This window comes from Bos indicus, chromosome X (assembly GCF_029378745.1).
Source record: "Bos indicus isolate NIAB-ARS_2022 breed Sahiwal x Tharparkar chromosome X, NIAB-ARS_B.indTharparkar_mat_pri_1.0, whole genome shotgun sequence".
Classification (NCBI taxonomy): domain Eukaryota; kingdom Metazoa; phylum Chordata; class Mammalia; order Artiodactyla; family Bovidae; genus Bos; species Bos indicus.
In genome coordinates, this window is record NC_091789.1 from 107,814,564 (window position 1) to 107,830,791 (window position 16,228).

The 16,228-nt window shown below is 41.4% G+C and overlaps 1 protein-coding gene across 1 annotated transcript in view; it reads right to left on the reverse strand.

Annotated features, from left to right (window-relative positions):
* MAOA (monoamine oxidase A) overlaps window positions 1-16,228 on the reverse strand; it is an 83,922-nt gene that overhangs the window by 11,602 nt on the left and 56,092 nt on the right. The window contains exons 6-10 of the mRNA XM_019956047.2: window positions 15,018-15,159; window positions 8,810-8,959; window positions 8,034-8,193; window positions 7,060-7,156; window positions 2,083-2,136 (exon numbers count right to left, since the gene is read on the reverse strand). Coding sequence (XP_019811606.2) covers window positions 2,083-2,136; window positions 7,060-7,156; window positions 8,034-8,193; window positions 8,810-8,959; window positions 15,018-15,159 — 603 coding nt within the window. The remainder of the gene's footprint in view (window positions 1-2,082; window positions 2,137-7,059; window positions 7,157-8,033; window positions 8,194-8,809; window positions 8,960-15,017; window positions 15,160-16,228) is intronic.

The following is a 16,228-nucleotide window of genomic DNA, read 5'->3' on the forward strand; positions in this document are numbered from 1 at the left end:
GTCAGCAAAAACAAGACCAGATCTGACTATGGCTCAGATCACGAGCTCTATAAGGGGCAAAATTCAGACTTAAATTGAATAAACTAGGAAAAACCACAAGGCCATTCAGGTATGATCTAAATCAAATCCCTTATGATTATACAATGGAGGTTATGAATAGATTCAAGGGATTAGATCTGGTAGAGAAAGTGCCTGAACAACTATGGAGAGAAGTTTGTTAACATTGGACAGGAGGCAGTAACCAAAGGCACCCCCAAGAAAAATAAATGCAAGAAGGCAAAGTGGTTGTCTCTGGAGGCTTTACAAATAGCTGAGGAAAAAGAAAAGTGAAAGGCAAGTGAGAAAGGGAAAGATATACCCAACTGAATGCAGAGTTCCAGAGAATAACAAGGAGAGATAAGGTCTTCTTAAACGAACAATGCAAAAATAGAGGAAAACAACAGAATGGGAAAGACTAGGTATCTCTTCAAGAAAACTGGAGACACCAAGGGAACATTTCATGCAAGGATGGGCATGATAAAGGACAGAAATGGTAAGGACCTAACTGAAGCAGAAGAGATTAAGAATAGGTGGTAAGAATACACAGAAGAATTATACAAAAAAGGCCTTAATGGCCCAGATAACCATGATGATGTGGTCACTCAACTAGAGCCAGACATCCTGGAGTGTGAAGTCAAGTGGGCCTTAGGAAGCATTGCTATGAACAAAGCTAGTGGAGGTGATGGAATTCCAGCTGAGCTATTTCAAATCCTAAAAGATGATGCTGTGAAAGTGCTGCACTCAATATGCCAGCAAATTTGGAAAACAGCAGTGACCACAGGCCTGGAAAAAGTCATTTTTCATTGCAATCCTAAAGAAGGGTAATGCCAAAGAATGTTCAAACTACCATACAATTACACTCATTTCACTTGCTACTAAGGTTATGCTCAAAATCCTTCAAGCTAGTCTTCAGCAGTACATGAACTGAGAATTTCCAGATGTACAAGCTGGATTTAGAAAAGGCAGGGCAAATTGCCAACATCTGCTAGATCATAGAGAAAGCAAGGGAATTCCAGAAGAACATCTGCTTCATTGACTCCACTAAAGCCTTTGACTGTGTGGATCACAACAAACTGTGGAAAATTCTTAAAGAGATGGGAATATCAGACCACCTTACCTGTCTCCTGAGAAACCTGTGTGTAGGACAAGAAGCAACAGTTAGAACCAGACATGGAACAATGGACTGGTTCCAAATTGGGAAAGGAGTATGATAAGGCTGTGTACTGTCACCCTGTTTATTTAACTTATATGCAGAGTACATCATGCGAAATGCTGGACTGGATGAATCCCAAGCTGGAACCAAAACTGCCAGGAGAAACATCAACAATCTGAGATATGCAGATGATACCACTCTAATGGCAGAAAATGAAGAGGAACTAAAGAGCCTCTTGGTGAGGGTGAAAGAGGAGAGTGAAACAGCTGACTTGAAACTCAACATTCAAAAAACTAAGACCATGGCATTTGGTCCCACCACTTCATGACAAATAGAAGGGGAAAAAGTGGAAGTAGTGACAGATTTTATTTTCTTGGACTCCAAAATCACTGTGGATGGTGACTGCAGCCATGAAATTAAAAGACGCTTGCACCTTGGAAGGGAAGTCATGACAAACCTAGATGGTATTTTAAAAAGCAGAGACATCACCTTGCTGACAAACATGCAATAGGTTTGAACACCTATGTATGGATCTGCTTTTCAGAAAAAGTACATGTTGGAGAACCTTGGAGATGGAATAAAGGTCATTGGGACTTGGCCTCTTAAGCTTTTTTCAGAGCTACCATTTTTAAATGATTTTTCTCCATCCATCTTACTGAGAAACCCTACCTCTCAACCCCTGTAAAACAAACAGAGGTGTAAAACTAAATTAATATATGCACGTGGGAGGCATGAGTCAAAAGGGGGCTAGCAAAATACAAAAAGGTTGATTTGTTGGGATTTTGAGATTAACAGATTATTGCATTTTTCATAATGTTATTATACTGTTGTTAGTGCATCAAGCACAATAAAAAGCTAACCTTTTACGTGTTTCAGATGTAAATTCTTACCTTATATCTTTATGCAGTTTAGCGAGGCGGTCAGCTTTTCGAGCGAGGATGAAGCTGGGGAGAGAAATTACGTTTGAATGATTAGGTGACGGTGGTTTATCTTAAGAGTTGTCTCTTCTTTTTAAAGTGTTCTTGCCTATATCTACAGTAATACCCTAAATACAAGCAAGTTCCATTCCAAGAACGCATCTGTAAATCCAATTTTTTCATAAGTCCAACATAGTTAGCCTAGGTACCCAACTAACACAATTGATTATATAGTACTATACTCTACTACTAATAATAAATCTAATAATAATAATAAGTAAGTAAGTGTTAGTCGCTCAGATGTGCCCAACTCTTTGCGACCCCATGGACTGCAGCCCACCAGGGTCCTCTGTCCATGAGATTTTCCAGGCAAGGATACTGGAGTGGGTTGCCATTTCCTTCTCCAGGAGATCTTCCCAACCCAGGGATTGAACCTGGGTCTCTCGCAATGCAGGCAGATTCTTTACCAACTGAGCTACAAGGGAAGCAGGCTTATAATATTTTTCACACAAATAATATATAAAAAACAAACACAGAAAAAAACACTTTTAGTCTTACAGTACAGTACCTAGAAAAGTGCAGGCGTATAGTACAACAGCTGGCATATGGGGCTGGCACCCACGTTTGTATCTTTGAAAGTTCACAACTTGAAGGTTTGTACGTAGGGGACTTACTGTACTCAGCACTAATACTACTCTCCCAACACTCTCCCATTATTTCCATATACTAGAGCAAATGCCAAGCTGTCCTCATCTGCTTCTGGGTCCAAAACCCCTGCCAGGGGTGGGCTCCTAAACAATATATCACTACCTACTCAATATTTTATAGCCAAAGTTCAGTACAGTTCTTGGCATACAGTAGGAAATTGACTATGTAGATGAATTAATGTTGCATTAAATGATGAGCCTGGTAATGACTGTTGCCATCTGTCAAGTTACTTGATAAAAGCTGGAAAAACAAATATCAAAAAGTGCTTGTTGGGAATTCCCGGGTGGTCCAGAAGTTAGGACTTCGAGCTTCCACTGCAGGGGGCACGGGTTCAATTCTTGGTCAGGGATTTAAGATCCCACATGCCAAAGGCATGGCCAAAAAAATAAATAAATGAAGTGCCTGAAGTGGATGCCATGGTGGGCCACCCAGATTCCTCTTCAGGACCAAACACTCATTACCCTCAGCTCACAGCCAAACCCCTCCCTAGCAATTATACTCTGCAGCAGAGAACTGCCTGGTGAAAGGTCCCATCCCTTCTCAGAATGAATGCCAGAGTGCGATGGGTACCAAAGCCTACCACACAATGCAGACACCCAGTGCAGATACCTCTGAAAGGCAATCCTTACTTCGAGGCCTCTGTTGGGACAACACTGGAGCCCAACCGTTCCCTCTGCCCAATCCTGATTCCTTCCCTCCCCCACAGGTAGTATGTGTCCATGTGCTCAGTCACTTCAGTCGTATCTGACTCTGTGAGACCCTATGAACTGTAGCCTGTCAGGCTCCTCTGTCCATGGAATTCTCCAGGCAAGAATACTGGAGTGGGTTGACATTCCCTTCTCCAGGGGATCTTCCCAACCCAGGAATAGAACCTGCATCTCTTGCATCTCCTGCATTGACAGGCTGGTTCTTTACCACTAGCGCCACCTGGGAAGCCCAGGCAGCACTCCACAGAGCAATTCCTGATGAACCTCCTAAACCCAAATCTCCACCTCCAAGTTGACTTCCTGGGAAACCAGCCTAGTACAGTTCTCAAATTCAGTGACTCAGTAAAACTCAGTTATGATCTGTCTGCTTCCCTTTGATCAAGTAGATTCTACTTATTATGCTATTATTAATTGCTTGTATATTTTAAAGAATGGAATTGTAACAAGAAATCCTTAGCTATACTATGATTAGAAAGCTTGCCAAAAAATCCAAATGAGCCAAAGGACAATGGAGTGATTTCTCCATTTAAGAAAAGTTTTAAAATTGTATTTTTTTGTTATTTTTCTAGACAAAGACAAATAGATCAGGACTGAAAATGCAAGGGATGAAGACAGAAATTTTGTCCTCTCCCTCAATTCCCTCTCCCCCAATTAAACTGTTCCTCAATTTGATTGGCCATTCCTTTAGAGTTGTTATTTGAGACCATTCTGGGAAGCAAAGATATAAAATGCATTTGTGTTTACCCAGAGAACAGTATTTCAGAGGAAGCTGTGGAATCTTTAAGAAATTTGAACCATTGAACTCTGGGAGATATAGTCATGATTTTGCTTGATTTAACTAACACTTTATGTTGTGGCTTGCTGGTAAGGTGAAAGTGAAAGGGAAGTCAGTGGTGTCCGACTCTTTGAGACCCCATGGACTGTAGCCTATCAGGCTTCTCAGTCCATGGGATTTTCCAGGCAATAGTAATGGAGTGAATTGCCATTTCCTTCTCCAGGGGATCTTCCCGACCCAGGCATTGAACCCAGGTCTCCCACATTGTACACAGACGCTTAACAGCTGGTAAGGTGCTAGGTGCTAAGTCACTTCAGTCATGTCTGACTCTTTGTAACCTGGTGGACTGTAGCTCACCTGGCTCCTCTGGAAAGAACACGAGTGGGTTGCATACCCTCCTCCAGGGGATCTTCCCGACCCAGGGATCAAACCCACATCTCTTGCATTGGCAGGCAGGTTCTTTACCACTGCACCACCTGGGAAGCCGTAGTACTAATGATTTTAGTTAAATTTTAGGTGTATGCAACAATTGTATGTGGTATTTCAGTGAAAATCACCAACAGCTGATAGAAGATTAAATGATCTATCTGAAAGCCTTTTAGATCCTGGGTGCTTTTCACAGTTCCTTTTCTAAAGGGCAGTGAGTGTTGGTTCTGTCTGTCAAATCTCAAGTCCTAAATGAAATAACCTCTTTGATCTAACTGTAAGAATGGACAATTATCATCCAACTTTCTTTGGTGTTTTATTGGGGAAATTACACACCCTGGCTTTGGGGTGGGAACATTTCACAGCTCTAAAGTACAAGGTCCTTTCTAGTTTCCAAAGGCAAGTAGTTATCACACACAGTGCTGGGCAATTACAGCATCCCTATCTTCAAGGCTTTCATTGCCTAGAGCAAAGAGCAGGGCAGAGGCAATATAGCTTCAATGCAAGAACAGGGTGGAAGCAATTTTCCAGATAAAACAGATTAGAATATCACTTTCTCAGTGTGTTAGTCGCTCAGTTGTGCCCAACTCTTTGGGACCCCATGGACTGTAGGAGCTGCATAAATAAACCCATTACCATCTAGAAGGCTTCTGCAATCCATGTCCTTGTTGCTGTGCTGTGCTTAGTCACTCAGTCGTGTCCAACTCCTTGCAACCCGTGGACTGTAGCCTGCCAGGCTTCGCTGTCTTTGGGGATTCTCCAGGCAAGAATACTGGAGTGGGTTGCCATGCCCTCTTCCAGGGGATCTTCCCTACCCAGGGATCGAACCCAGGTCTCCCGCACTGCAAGTGGAGACTTTTTACCGTCTGAGCCACCAGGGAAGCCCATATCCTTGTGAATAAAGCTAAAGAAAGCCCAGAACAGCGGATGCCACAGTATTTCATTCCCAGGGCAAGAAAAACATCAATATTCTTTCATCTTCAGTCAGATAGGTCTTGACCAGTAGTCTCTAGAAACCTCTGTCTCAACTTCTTGCTTTTCTTTGGCACATAAAAAGGGACAGCAAACCCCCCAATCTATGTATTTTCTTGCCCAGTGGGGTCGGAGATGAATAGGGTACAATGTTCCTATAATCTTTACATTGTGAGCACCTGCCCTTGCCAGGGAAGCTGGTGCTCTTTCTTACATCTGACAGTGAGAGAAGCAGTTACAAAATGTTTTGCTGAAAAAAAAAAAAAAGTTTTGCTGGCAGTCCAGTAGTAGAGTCTGCTTTCTAAGTCCCTAGGGTCCTGGGTGTGCTCCTTTGGATTTTGTAATTTCCCTTCAATGACACAATGCACATGAGCTTAACTCTCCTGGGGCACAGGGGGAAACCAATGGTCTCCAAAAGTCACTTGACTGCTAGAGAAGCTGTGCTCTTTTATTGCAATGTGCTAGAATAAATAACCCTTTTGTTGGCATTGCTTTGAGGAGGACTAAAAGGTATGACAACTGGGAGGCTACAGCACTCCTTGGAAATTTCTTTGTGGGAGCTCCGATTCCCTCTCTGGACCCCTAGTCTCCAGAGGGAAGAGTAGCTGTGTGAGGCAGGAGAGGAAAAGAGTTCCTCTTCCAGACACAGAACCTCGCCCTGGCACCATTCCTCATGGAAGACAGCCATGGAGTGACTTACTGGAAAAAGTGCCCTACATTCAAGGCCTGGCTGGCTCTCCTTCAAACTGCACTTCATTGGTCATTCATCTTATCTCCCAGGGTAACTGTGAACAAAATTTTCTTTTCTTTTGGCCATGCCACATGGCTTGTGGGATCTTAGTTTCCCGACCAGAGATTGGACCTGGGCCCTTGGCATTGAGCTATTGGAGTCCTAACCGCTGGACCAGCAGGGAATTCCAACAATTAAAATATTAACATTTGCTATGTAGTGCTGTCTAGAATGGAGAGAGGACTAGAGCCCAGAAAACATAACTTTGGAAGGTTGTACAGGACAAAATAGTTCTCGTTCCAGAATGGCTATAAACATTCTGTAGGCAAAGTGGTCTGCCATGCCATCTGTCTAGCTGTATTTTTCACTCTTGTCCTCCACATGTAAGTTTCATGGGGGAAAGTAATCAATGGACACAGGTTCAAAGTGGTGTTCACTTTAGTAAAGTTTCCCAGTGTTCTCGTGCCACTTACTCTATGACTCTAATATTACCAAACATGAAAACATGATATATTGTCTATAGGGTTACTTAGTGTTGCTTGAGCTTGAGTGCAAAACAACACGCTCTGCTAGTTCCCACACCAAGACACCAACATAGTTTGCAAAATGCAGAACATCCAGGTCTCACTTACCCCATGATAGCAGGCAGTGATCCATCTGGCTTGGTATCATCCAGTGTTATTGAAATTGGAGCTTCCTCATCTTCGATGATCATACAGCCACAGTAATCTTAACCAGAAGAAAAATAATAGGAGATTGAGAAACTTCGTCAGGGATTTAGGAAGGACATTTTAAAGTATATATATATAACTATTTTGCTAAAAGGAAGGCAAAACTTAAACTATTGGTCTTTGCCCTGATCCCAGAAGTTCTTTTCCATTAAATACACTCACTGATTAAACAAGGATGTTTGGTGACCCAGACATATTAGAAAATGACCCATCTCGATGACCTTTACATAAAGGTCAGGTATGATCAATGCATGAGTAAAATTGTAAGATGGCCTTGGAGTTGTGGAATACACAAGAAACAGTAGGGTGTGTTAGAAGGAATCGCCTCTGGGAAACCAGGGAAGAAGGGTCAAGAAGGAATCCTTTTAGGATGAGATGAAGGCTTAGCAACAACCAACACCACATCCGCCCAGACCTTGCCTCATGCCAACACCCGAACAGGAAGTCTCATTGTTACCATTTTATACAGAGGCTGAGGCTGAGAGGTGAAGTGCCACCTGAGGCAACACAGCTAGTAAGCAAGTGGGGCCCAGGAATGTGTGACTTCAAAGCAGCGCTCTTTCACAGTGGTCCTTTGTCTTACTCCGCTCATGAAGAGGAAGTGGTGAGACATATGCCAGGGGCCTGGACAATGTGGCCCTGCAACTGGAGGGCCTGCTGCCTTGCCTCTCACTGCCAGCAAGCACTCTTGGGGCCATTTTGTGTTGCTGGGGACTATGAAGAGATGGACAGACTAAGATCTCTGATCCTTTCTCTACCAACTGGAAACACATCTTTTTCTGTTCAATATGTTCCTACTGAACTGAACTGTATGTTCCTAAAAAAGAGTGCAGTCTTCTCTTAACACAATTTAAACATGAATAAACACAACCTACCCTTTTTCTTCCAAAAGGCCTCCTTGTAATACATCATGCACTTAATGACAGCCCCCATTGGAAGACGCTGTATCAGCTGGTTTCGCTCTGATGGAAGCTCTGGTCTAAAGTGTATCTTGGCAGTCAAAGTTGGTGGGATGGCACTAATGACATACCGGCACTGAAACAAACAGACACAAAATACCATCTCAAACGTGAGTCACAGTCTTTGCAGGGGACATGAAACATCACATTTATCATTTTGAGGGACACTAAGCAGTCACAATGTACAGTATGAGACCACTGTGAGGCAACAACACAGAACAAGGCACATCAACTAAGGCTAATAATTGGAAGACTGAGTCAGAAATATGCCAGCATCAATCATGCCACCGCTTGGACTATATTTGGTTAGAAGCTGCAGAAGACAGAAACATGTTAGTCGCTCAGTCGTGACTGACTCTTTGTGAGCCTGCCAGGCTTCTCTGTCCATGGAATTCTCCAGGTAAGAATATTGGAGTGGGTGGCCATTCCCTTCTCCAGGGGATCCTCCCCACCCAGGGATCGAACCCAGGTCTCTTGCATTGCAGGCAGATTCTTCACCATCTGAGCCACCAGGCTATTAGAGACCTACTTAATATAAGCTCTTTAAATTTTATTTATTTATGGGCCACACCGTGAGGCAGGCAGGATCTTAGTTCTCTAACCAGGGGATGGAACTTGTGTCCCCAGGTCCTAACCATGGGACTGTCAGGGAATTCCCATAATACACATTTCTTTTGACAAAACTGAATTACCTCATAAAGTTCACGATTCAGGGTCTCTACGGTGATGTTTTCACTTGACTGGTCAACATAGGTGACAGGGCTCCTCAGTTTCACCCTGTCCCCTAGGAGTTGCATTATCCGTTCGCTTACTTGACCAGATCCACCTACAAACTTCCGTTCCTACAGGAAAAGGCAGGCAGGGATGGAAATGTGACAAATGCCCCAGGAAGGAAAGCCATATTTACCACTGATTAGAAACCTGTGGAAAAATCACAGGCCATACCTCCACTCTCTACACTGTTAACTGTTAGAAGAACTCATTAGGACAGGGGCAGTCTACCAAGACACCTCAGTCACCATGCTCTATGCAGCTTCATGTGACAAAAAGCTGTTACCAGTTTATGGAATCACAGAATCAGTGGGAAGGGATGAATTGGGAGATTGGGATTGACATTATATATATAAAATAGATAACTAATAAGAACCTACTGTGTAGCACAGGGAACTCTACTCAATACTCTGTTAAAGGTCTATATGGGGAAACAATCTATTAAAAAAAGAGTGGATACATGTGCATGTATAACTGATTCACTTTGCTGTATACCTGAAACTAACATGACATTGGAAATCAACTATATCCCAATAAAAATTTAAAATCAAATCACAGAATCAGAAGGAAGGTTTCCCTAGACCACTGGCACCTTGACCAAATGCAAATATCAGCAAGCTTCAAATGCTCAAGAGTGCAGTGCATGGAGGGTGTCTGGCGACAGGGAGGATGCTGCGCTTCTCCCAGGGGGAGGCAGTTTCCTTTTTTTTTAAAAAAAGTTGATTATTTTTTTCTAGTTTCACTGAGATGCGGATGCAGTTTCTTAACTCCCCTCAGTTTTTTAAAGTCCCAGGCCAGGACTGTCTAGGCGCAACAGGCTCATGGTGCTCTCAAGGATCACCTGGTCATCACCAAAAGATGTTCTAAGAATCTAAATCTCAGCTGTTGAGAACTTTTTGCCAAAAGGCCTGGAAGTTTCCCTGGGAGGACAGAAGAATGAAGGCTCAGCATCTGCCTATTCCTCCAGACACTGTGGACTAGCTTCCTTGAGCAACTCTATAAGACCGTGAGTGCTGCATCCTAGTGCCATCTGCTACGCTCACCATGGAGATGCTTCCGGCTTAATCTAAGGTCGGTCCTTAATACAGTGCATTTTGTAAGAACCAGGGGAATATTTTTAGCCTGCTAGAGATTGATGATTCTTTGAATGATTAGAAATACAAGTAGGCAGACTGAAGCACAGCCCACCATTGTACAATTAGGTACCTTAATCATGTTCCTCCAGAAAGCCTATGCCAGCAACCTCACAATAATTTTTACACTTGGATAACTGGCTATTGTCTTAATGACACCACTATAGCTCCTTATAAAAACATTCCCAAAGTAGTTTAGTTTCATGATCCGTCCATCCTCACAAAACCAGAACCATTTCATTTATAATTTGACCTCTGTTTTCCAAGAGTTACTCTAAATGTTAGTATAGTGGAAAGACCAGGAACTCTTTTCCATCTTCATGTCTAGTATTTGTTGAACTAAACTATTAAAGGATAAATAACCATTAAACTATTAAAGGATAAATCTAAGTTCTTTGTAAAGGTATTGTGATAATGGTTTTACATTCATAATCTGAACTATGCCCTCCAAAAGGTCATGTGGAGTCTGCCCAGAAGTATCTTGGCTCCTCTGAATGAGGGATATAACACAGAACTGTAAAGAAATTATCTTTCAATTAAAAAATAAATTAACTAAATACATATATATATATATATATATATATATGAAAAAGAAGTGAAGCCGCTCAGTTGTGCCAACTCTTTGTGACCCCATGGATTGTAGCCTACAAGGCTCCTCTGTCCATGGAATTTTCCAGGCAAGAGTACTGGAGTGGGTTGCCATTTCCTTCTTTTTTATATATATATATATATATATATAAATTGAGTCAAGATATTTCCAAAGACAAATATAGATTAAAAGGAGTAATATGGGATTTCTAGATGTAAAGGCACTTAAAAAATGCGACTGCCTTATGTTTGCTAAAGCTGAAGGTCAAACTGGCAACCATAAGAACAACTTAGGGACTTCTGATGGTCTCCCAAGGAGAGGAATAATTCACTAAGTAGACAATGACTCTACACCTCATACTATGAAACAGAGCATAAGTTAGAACTAAATTGCTCTCAATTAAACCTTATTCCATTGAGGCATAACATTCTTAGAAAAGAGATACCCATTTTCTTTCACTAAGGGAGAGTCTTGAAATAAAGACTCACAGAGTTTGGAAAACCCGGGAATTAAAATTCTGGCTTTACTACTGGCTTGTTGTGTATCCAACCAGGGAGCCAGATGAGTTACATTCATTAGTAATGGCTGTGGTATCAGTTCAGTTCAGTCGCTCAGTTGTGTCCGACTCTTTGCAACTCCATGGACTGCAGCACATCAGGCCTCCCTGTCCATCACCAACTCCCGGAGTTTACTCAAATTCATGTCCATCAAGTCAGTGATGCCATTCAACCATCTCATCCTCTATTGTTCCCTTCTCCTCCTGCCTTCAATCTTTCCCAGCACAAGGGTCTTTTCAAATGAATCAGTTCTTCGCATCAGGTGGCCAAAGTATTAGAGTTTCAGCTTCAGCATCAGTCCTTCTAATGAATATTCAGGACTGATATCCTTTAGGATTGACTGGTTTGATCTCGTTGCACTCCCTGGGACTCTCAAAAGTCTTATCCAACACCACAGTTCAAAAGCATCAATTCACTGGGGCATCAGAGTCTTGCTGATCTTAATCTGCTTCTTGTTGGTTCAATATTTCTTATGAAGAAGAGCTTGAAGTATAGAGCTTGAATTATTTAAAATACTAAGTCATTCTACGTTTCCATTTTATTAATGGGATGTTGCAATCAGTTGTAAACTAATAAACTTATATAGTGATTTGCACAAAGACTCCATGAACAAAAACTGCACAGTTAAGTACAAAAAGTATCTAATTTGGAGACTTAAATGTTTTCCATAGTCATAGTAATGGCCTTTACATAAAGACTAATAGGAATTCTACATATATTAATTCTTTGATAAAATCTAGACTCAAATCAGTGTACTCTCCATTATACACTTACTTGAATCAGTCCTATTAGGTTGGTAATAGATTTTTTTTTATATACCCAAATTTGATTTAAAAGTAAACGCTAGTTATTAAGCTCTATTAAAAAGAAATCCAGAAGCGCATTTTATCTGCACAAATCAGTTACAAAGTTCAAAAGTGTTTCTTATGCTTTAAGACTCAGTTTTTAACTTTGTAAACCACATCTGAAAGACTTGGCACTTCTGCATTATTGTGTTTCATTTCTTTCTCTTTTTTTTTCTATTTTGATTAAGAGGATAGTAGAAAAAGATTTTCTGGCATTTTTATTCACTTGGTTAATTTGTATAAGCTTCTGATTGCCAGTTGCTCAGATAACAAGTGACAAGGCAGAATTCTTGAAAGCATTAAAGTTCCTTAAACCTAAGGCTAAATCTTGAATATATTGTTGAATTCTTTACTATGCTGATAGCTGGCAGATTGACAGCTGCACATTTGGCATGCTTTGATTTTTGGTTCTGGGGGTATTTTGGGACTTTATTTTTCATTGCAGATTTATTTGGCAATGTACAGTAAAATTTGTAAACTTGCTTCAAGTTTATGAATAAAGAACCACTTTTTTAAAAAAAGCATCGATTCATTGGTGCTCAGCTTTCTTTATAGTCCAACTCTCACATCCATACATGACTACTGGAAAAACCATAGCCTTAACTAGATGGACCTTTGTTGGAAAGTAATGTCTCTGCTTTTTAATATGCTGTCCAAGTTGGTCATAACTTTTCTTCCAAGGAGCAAGCGTCTTTCAATTTCATGACTGCAGTCACCATCTGCAGTGATTTTAGAGCCCCAAAAGATAAAGCGTGCCACTGTTTCCACTGTTTCCCCATCTATTTGCCATGAAGTGATGGGACTGGATGCCATGATCTTACTTTTCTGAATGTTGAGCTTTAAGCCAATTTTTTCACTCTCCTCTTTCACTTTCATTAAGAGCTCTTTACTTATAACTTCACTTTCTGCCATAAGGGTGGTGTCATCTGCATATCTGAGGTTATTGATATTTCTCCTGGCAATCTTGACTCCAGCTTGTGCTTCAGCCAGACCAGCATTTCTCATGATGTACTCTGCATATAAGTTCAATAAGCAAGGTAACAATATACAACCTTGACATACTCCTTTCCTGATTTGTAACCAGTCTGTTGTTCCATGTCCAGTTCTAACTGTTGCTTCCTGACCTGCATACAGATTTCTCAAGAGGCAGGTCAGGTGGTCTGGTATTCCCATCTCTTTCAGAATTTTCCATAGTTTGTTGTGATCTACACAGTCAAAGGCTTTGGCATAGTTAATAAAGCAGAAGTAGATGTTTTTCCGCAACTCTCTTGCTTTTTCGGTGATCCAACAGATACTGGCAGTTTGATCTCTGGCTCCTCTGACTTTTCTAAATCCATATTGACCATCTGAAAGTTCACTGTTCATGTACTGTTGAAGCCTGGCTTGGAGAAATTTGAGCATTACTTTACTAGCGTGTGAGATGAGTGCAATTGTGTGGTAGTTTGAGCATTCTTTGGCACTGCCTTTCTTTGGGATTGGAATGAAAACAGACCTTTTCCAGTCCTGTGGCCACTACTGAATTTTCCAAATTTGCTGGCATATTAAGTGCAACACTTTCACAGCATCATATTTTAGGATTTGAAATAGCTCAACTGGAATTCCATCACCTCCACTAGCTTTGTTTGTAGTGATGCTTCCTAAGGCCCACTCGACTTCACACTCCAGGGTGTCTGGCTCTAGGTCAGTGGTCACACCATCGTGATTATCTGGGTCATTAAGATCTTTTTTTGTATAGTTCTTCTATGTATTCTTGCCACCTCTTCTTAATATCTTCTACTTCTGTTAGGTCCATACCATTTCTGTCCTTTACTGTACCCATCTTTTCATGAGATGTTCCCTTGGTAACTCTAATTTTCTTGAAGAGATTTCTAGTCTTTCCCATTCTATTGTTTTCCTCTATTTCTTTGCATTGATCTCCGAGGTCGGCTTTCTTATCTCTCCTTGCTATTCTTTGGAACTCTGCATTCAAATGGGTATATCTTTTCTTTTCTCCTTTGCCTTTTGCTTCTCTTCTTTACACAGCTATTTGTAAGGCCTCCTCAGACAACCATTTTGCCTTTTTGCATTTCTTTTTCTTGGGGATGGGCTTGATCCCTGCCTCCTGTATAATGTCACAAACCTCCATCTGTAGTTCCTCAGGCACTCTGTCTATCAGATCTAATCCCTTGAATCTACTTGTTACTTCCACTGTAAAATCATAAGGGATTTGATTTAGGATGTGTTATGGAAGCAGGGCAAATGCTGCTGCTGCTAAGTCGCTTCAGTTGTGTCTGACTCTGTGTGACCCCATAGACCGCAGCCCACCAGGCTCCTCCGTCCCTGGGATTCCCCAGGCAAGAACACTGGAGTGGGTTGCCATTTACTTCTCCAATATGTGAAAATGAAGTTGCTCAGTCGCGTCCGACTTATAGCGACCCCATGGACTGCAGCCTACCAGGCTCCTCCATCCATGGGATTTTTTAGGCAAGAGCACTGGAGTGGCTTGCCATTGCCTTCTCCGAGGGCAAATGCTAGTAGGCAGCAAAATTTATCCCCCAAATGTCGAATTTACTATTGAAAGAGTAACCAGAAATCACTTGTATTAGAAGAATAGTCAGTTCCATTCTATAACAGGTAACATAAAATAATAACTCTGAGACACAGAATGGGACCAAAAGTCTCATGCCTGGAACAGAGATGACTTTAATGACAATTTTACAAGAACTAGATTTTTTTGCAAATTAGTTGATTTTAATAAGTGAGCTCCTCCTACATATTCTAATTTCACCTACTTCCAAAAGGAAGGAACTGAATTCCTCAAACCAAATTCAAAATGAAACATTCTTTAGTTGTGAACTTACTTTTGGAAATGAGAAAATTTTGTTTTCAGGAAACTTTTTTTTGAAATTGTTTCAAATTTAGAAATATGTTTCATGTTTCAAAATATAGAAGCAATTATTAAGATACTGCACTGGCTGAGGACAAAATCAGACATGAAGTTTAGTGTAAGAATGGACACTTCATACCTGGCCACCGTTGGTAATGGAGAATATCCGAGTTGTGCCCCCACATTGTTTCACGTACCACAAGAACCACAGGGCAGACACCTCATGGGGTTCAGAGGTCACATTGATATTCACAAAGAGAGATGCAAACTGCCGAGCAGTCCTGGTCATAGAACAAGAGTCAGGAGTAAACACATACATGCTTCACATGACATTATCTTTAGAAACATAATTTAGTATAGTTAGAAACCATTTCTATGCCTTTAAAAAATACTCATGGACTCAATCTCTGACAGAATGCAGATTTTTAACTCTCGGGGAAAATAATTTTTTCCTGACTTGTTGGAAATTATGGGTTAGCTCCAAACATGCTAATCCCAGTGCAGTCTAAAAGGTTAATATGCTTGTCAGGTTCATTGACGATACTGTTTTCACTTATTTGAACAAACCTCCTCTCCTCAACACCTCCACTGCCCCCACCCTGGTCCAGGCAACCACTGACCCTAACCTGGGTTAAAACAGTGATGGCTGCTCCTGGGTATCCCTACCTAGTCATATGACTACATCCCCTCATGTTCCTTCTCTACATTACAGCCAATTAAGTCTTTCCACAGTCCAAAACTAAAACAAACAAACAAAAAATAAACACTCTGCTTGGTGGTGGTGGTTTAGTCACTAAGTCGTGCCCAACTCTTGCGACACCATGGACGGTAGCCTGCCAGGCTCCTCTGTTCATGGGATTCTCCAGGCAAGAATACTGGAGTGGGCTGCCATTTCCTTCTCCAACCCTTCAATGATGTTAATGGCAAAAGGCAAAAAGTCTTGTATATGGTCAATAATGTGTCTTGCACCATCAGCCTCTCAAGTTCTGTAAACTCCCATTACATCATTTCCTCATGGCATCTTTATGGTCTAGGCATACATACTGTTCACTCATTGTTAAAAGATGTCAATCTCCCCATCTTGGGGGCCTTCATAAGCTGCTCCCTGTTCTCTATACTGGGCATGGGGGTGGGCATTTCCCACACTATACAACCTTCACATCTTCCACCATTATTTGTGGTCGATTACTGGAAAATACCATGCCTCAACCATTCATCCTTCCATCCATCCCATCCACTATGACTTATTCCTGAAAGAAACCATCCCTCCCCCTTTACTATTTTTCTCAATTACTATGGCTCGCTACTGCAACATCACCCCTCCTCACCAACCATATCTCCTGTCTCCTC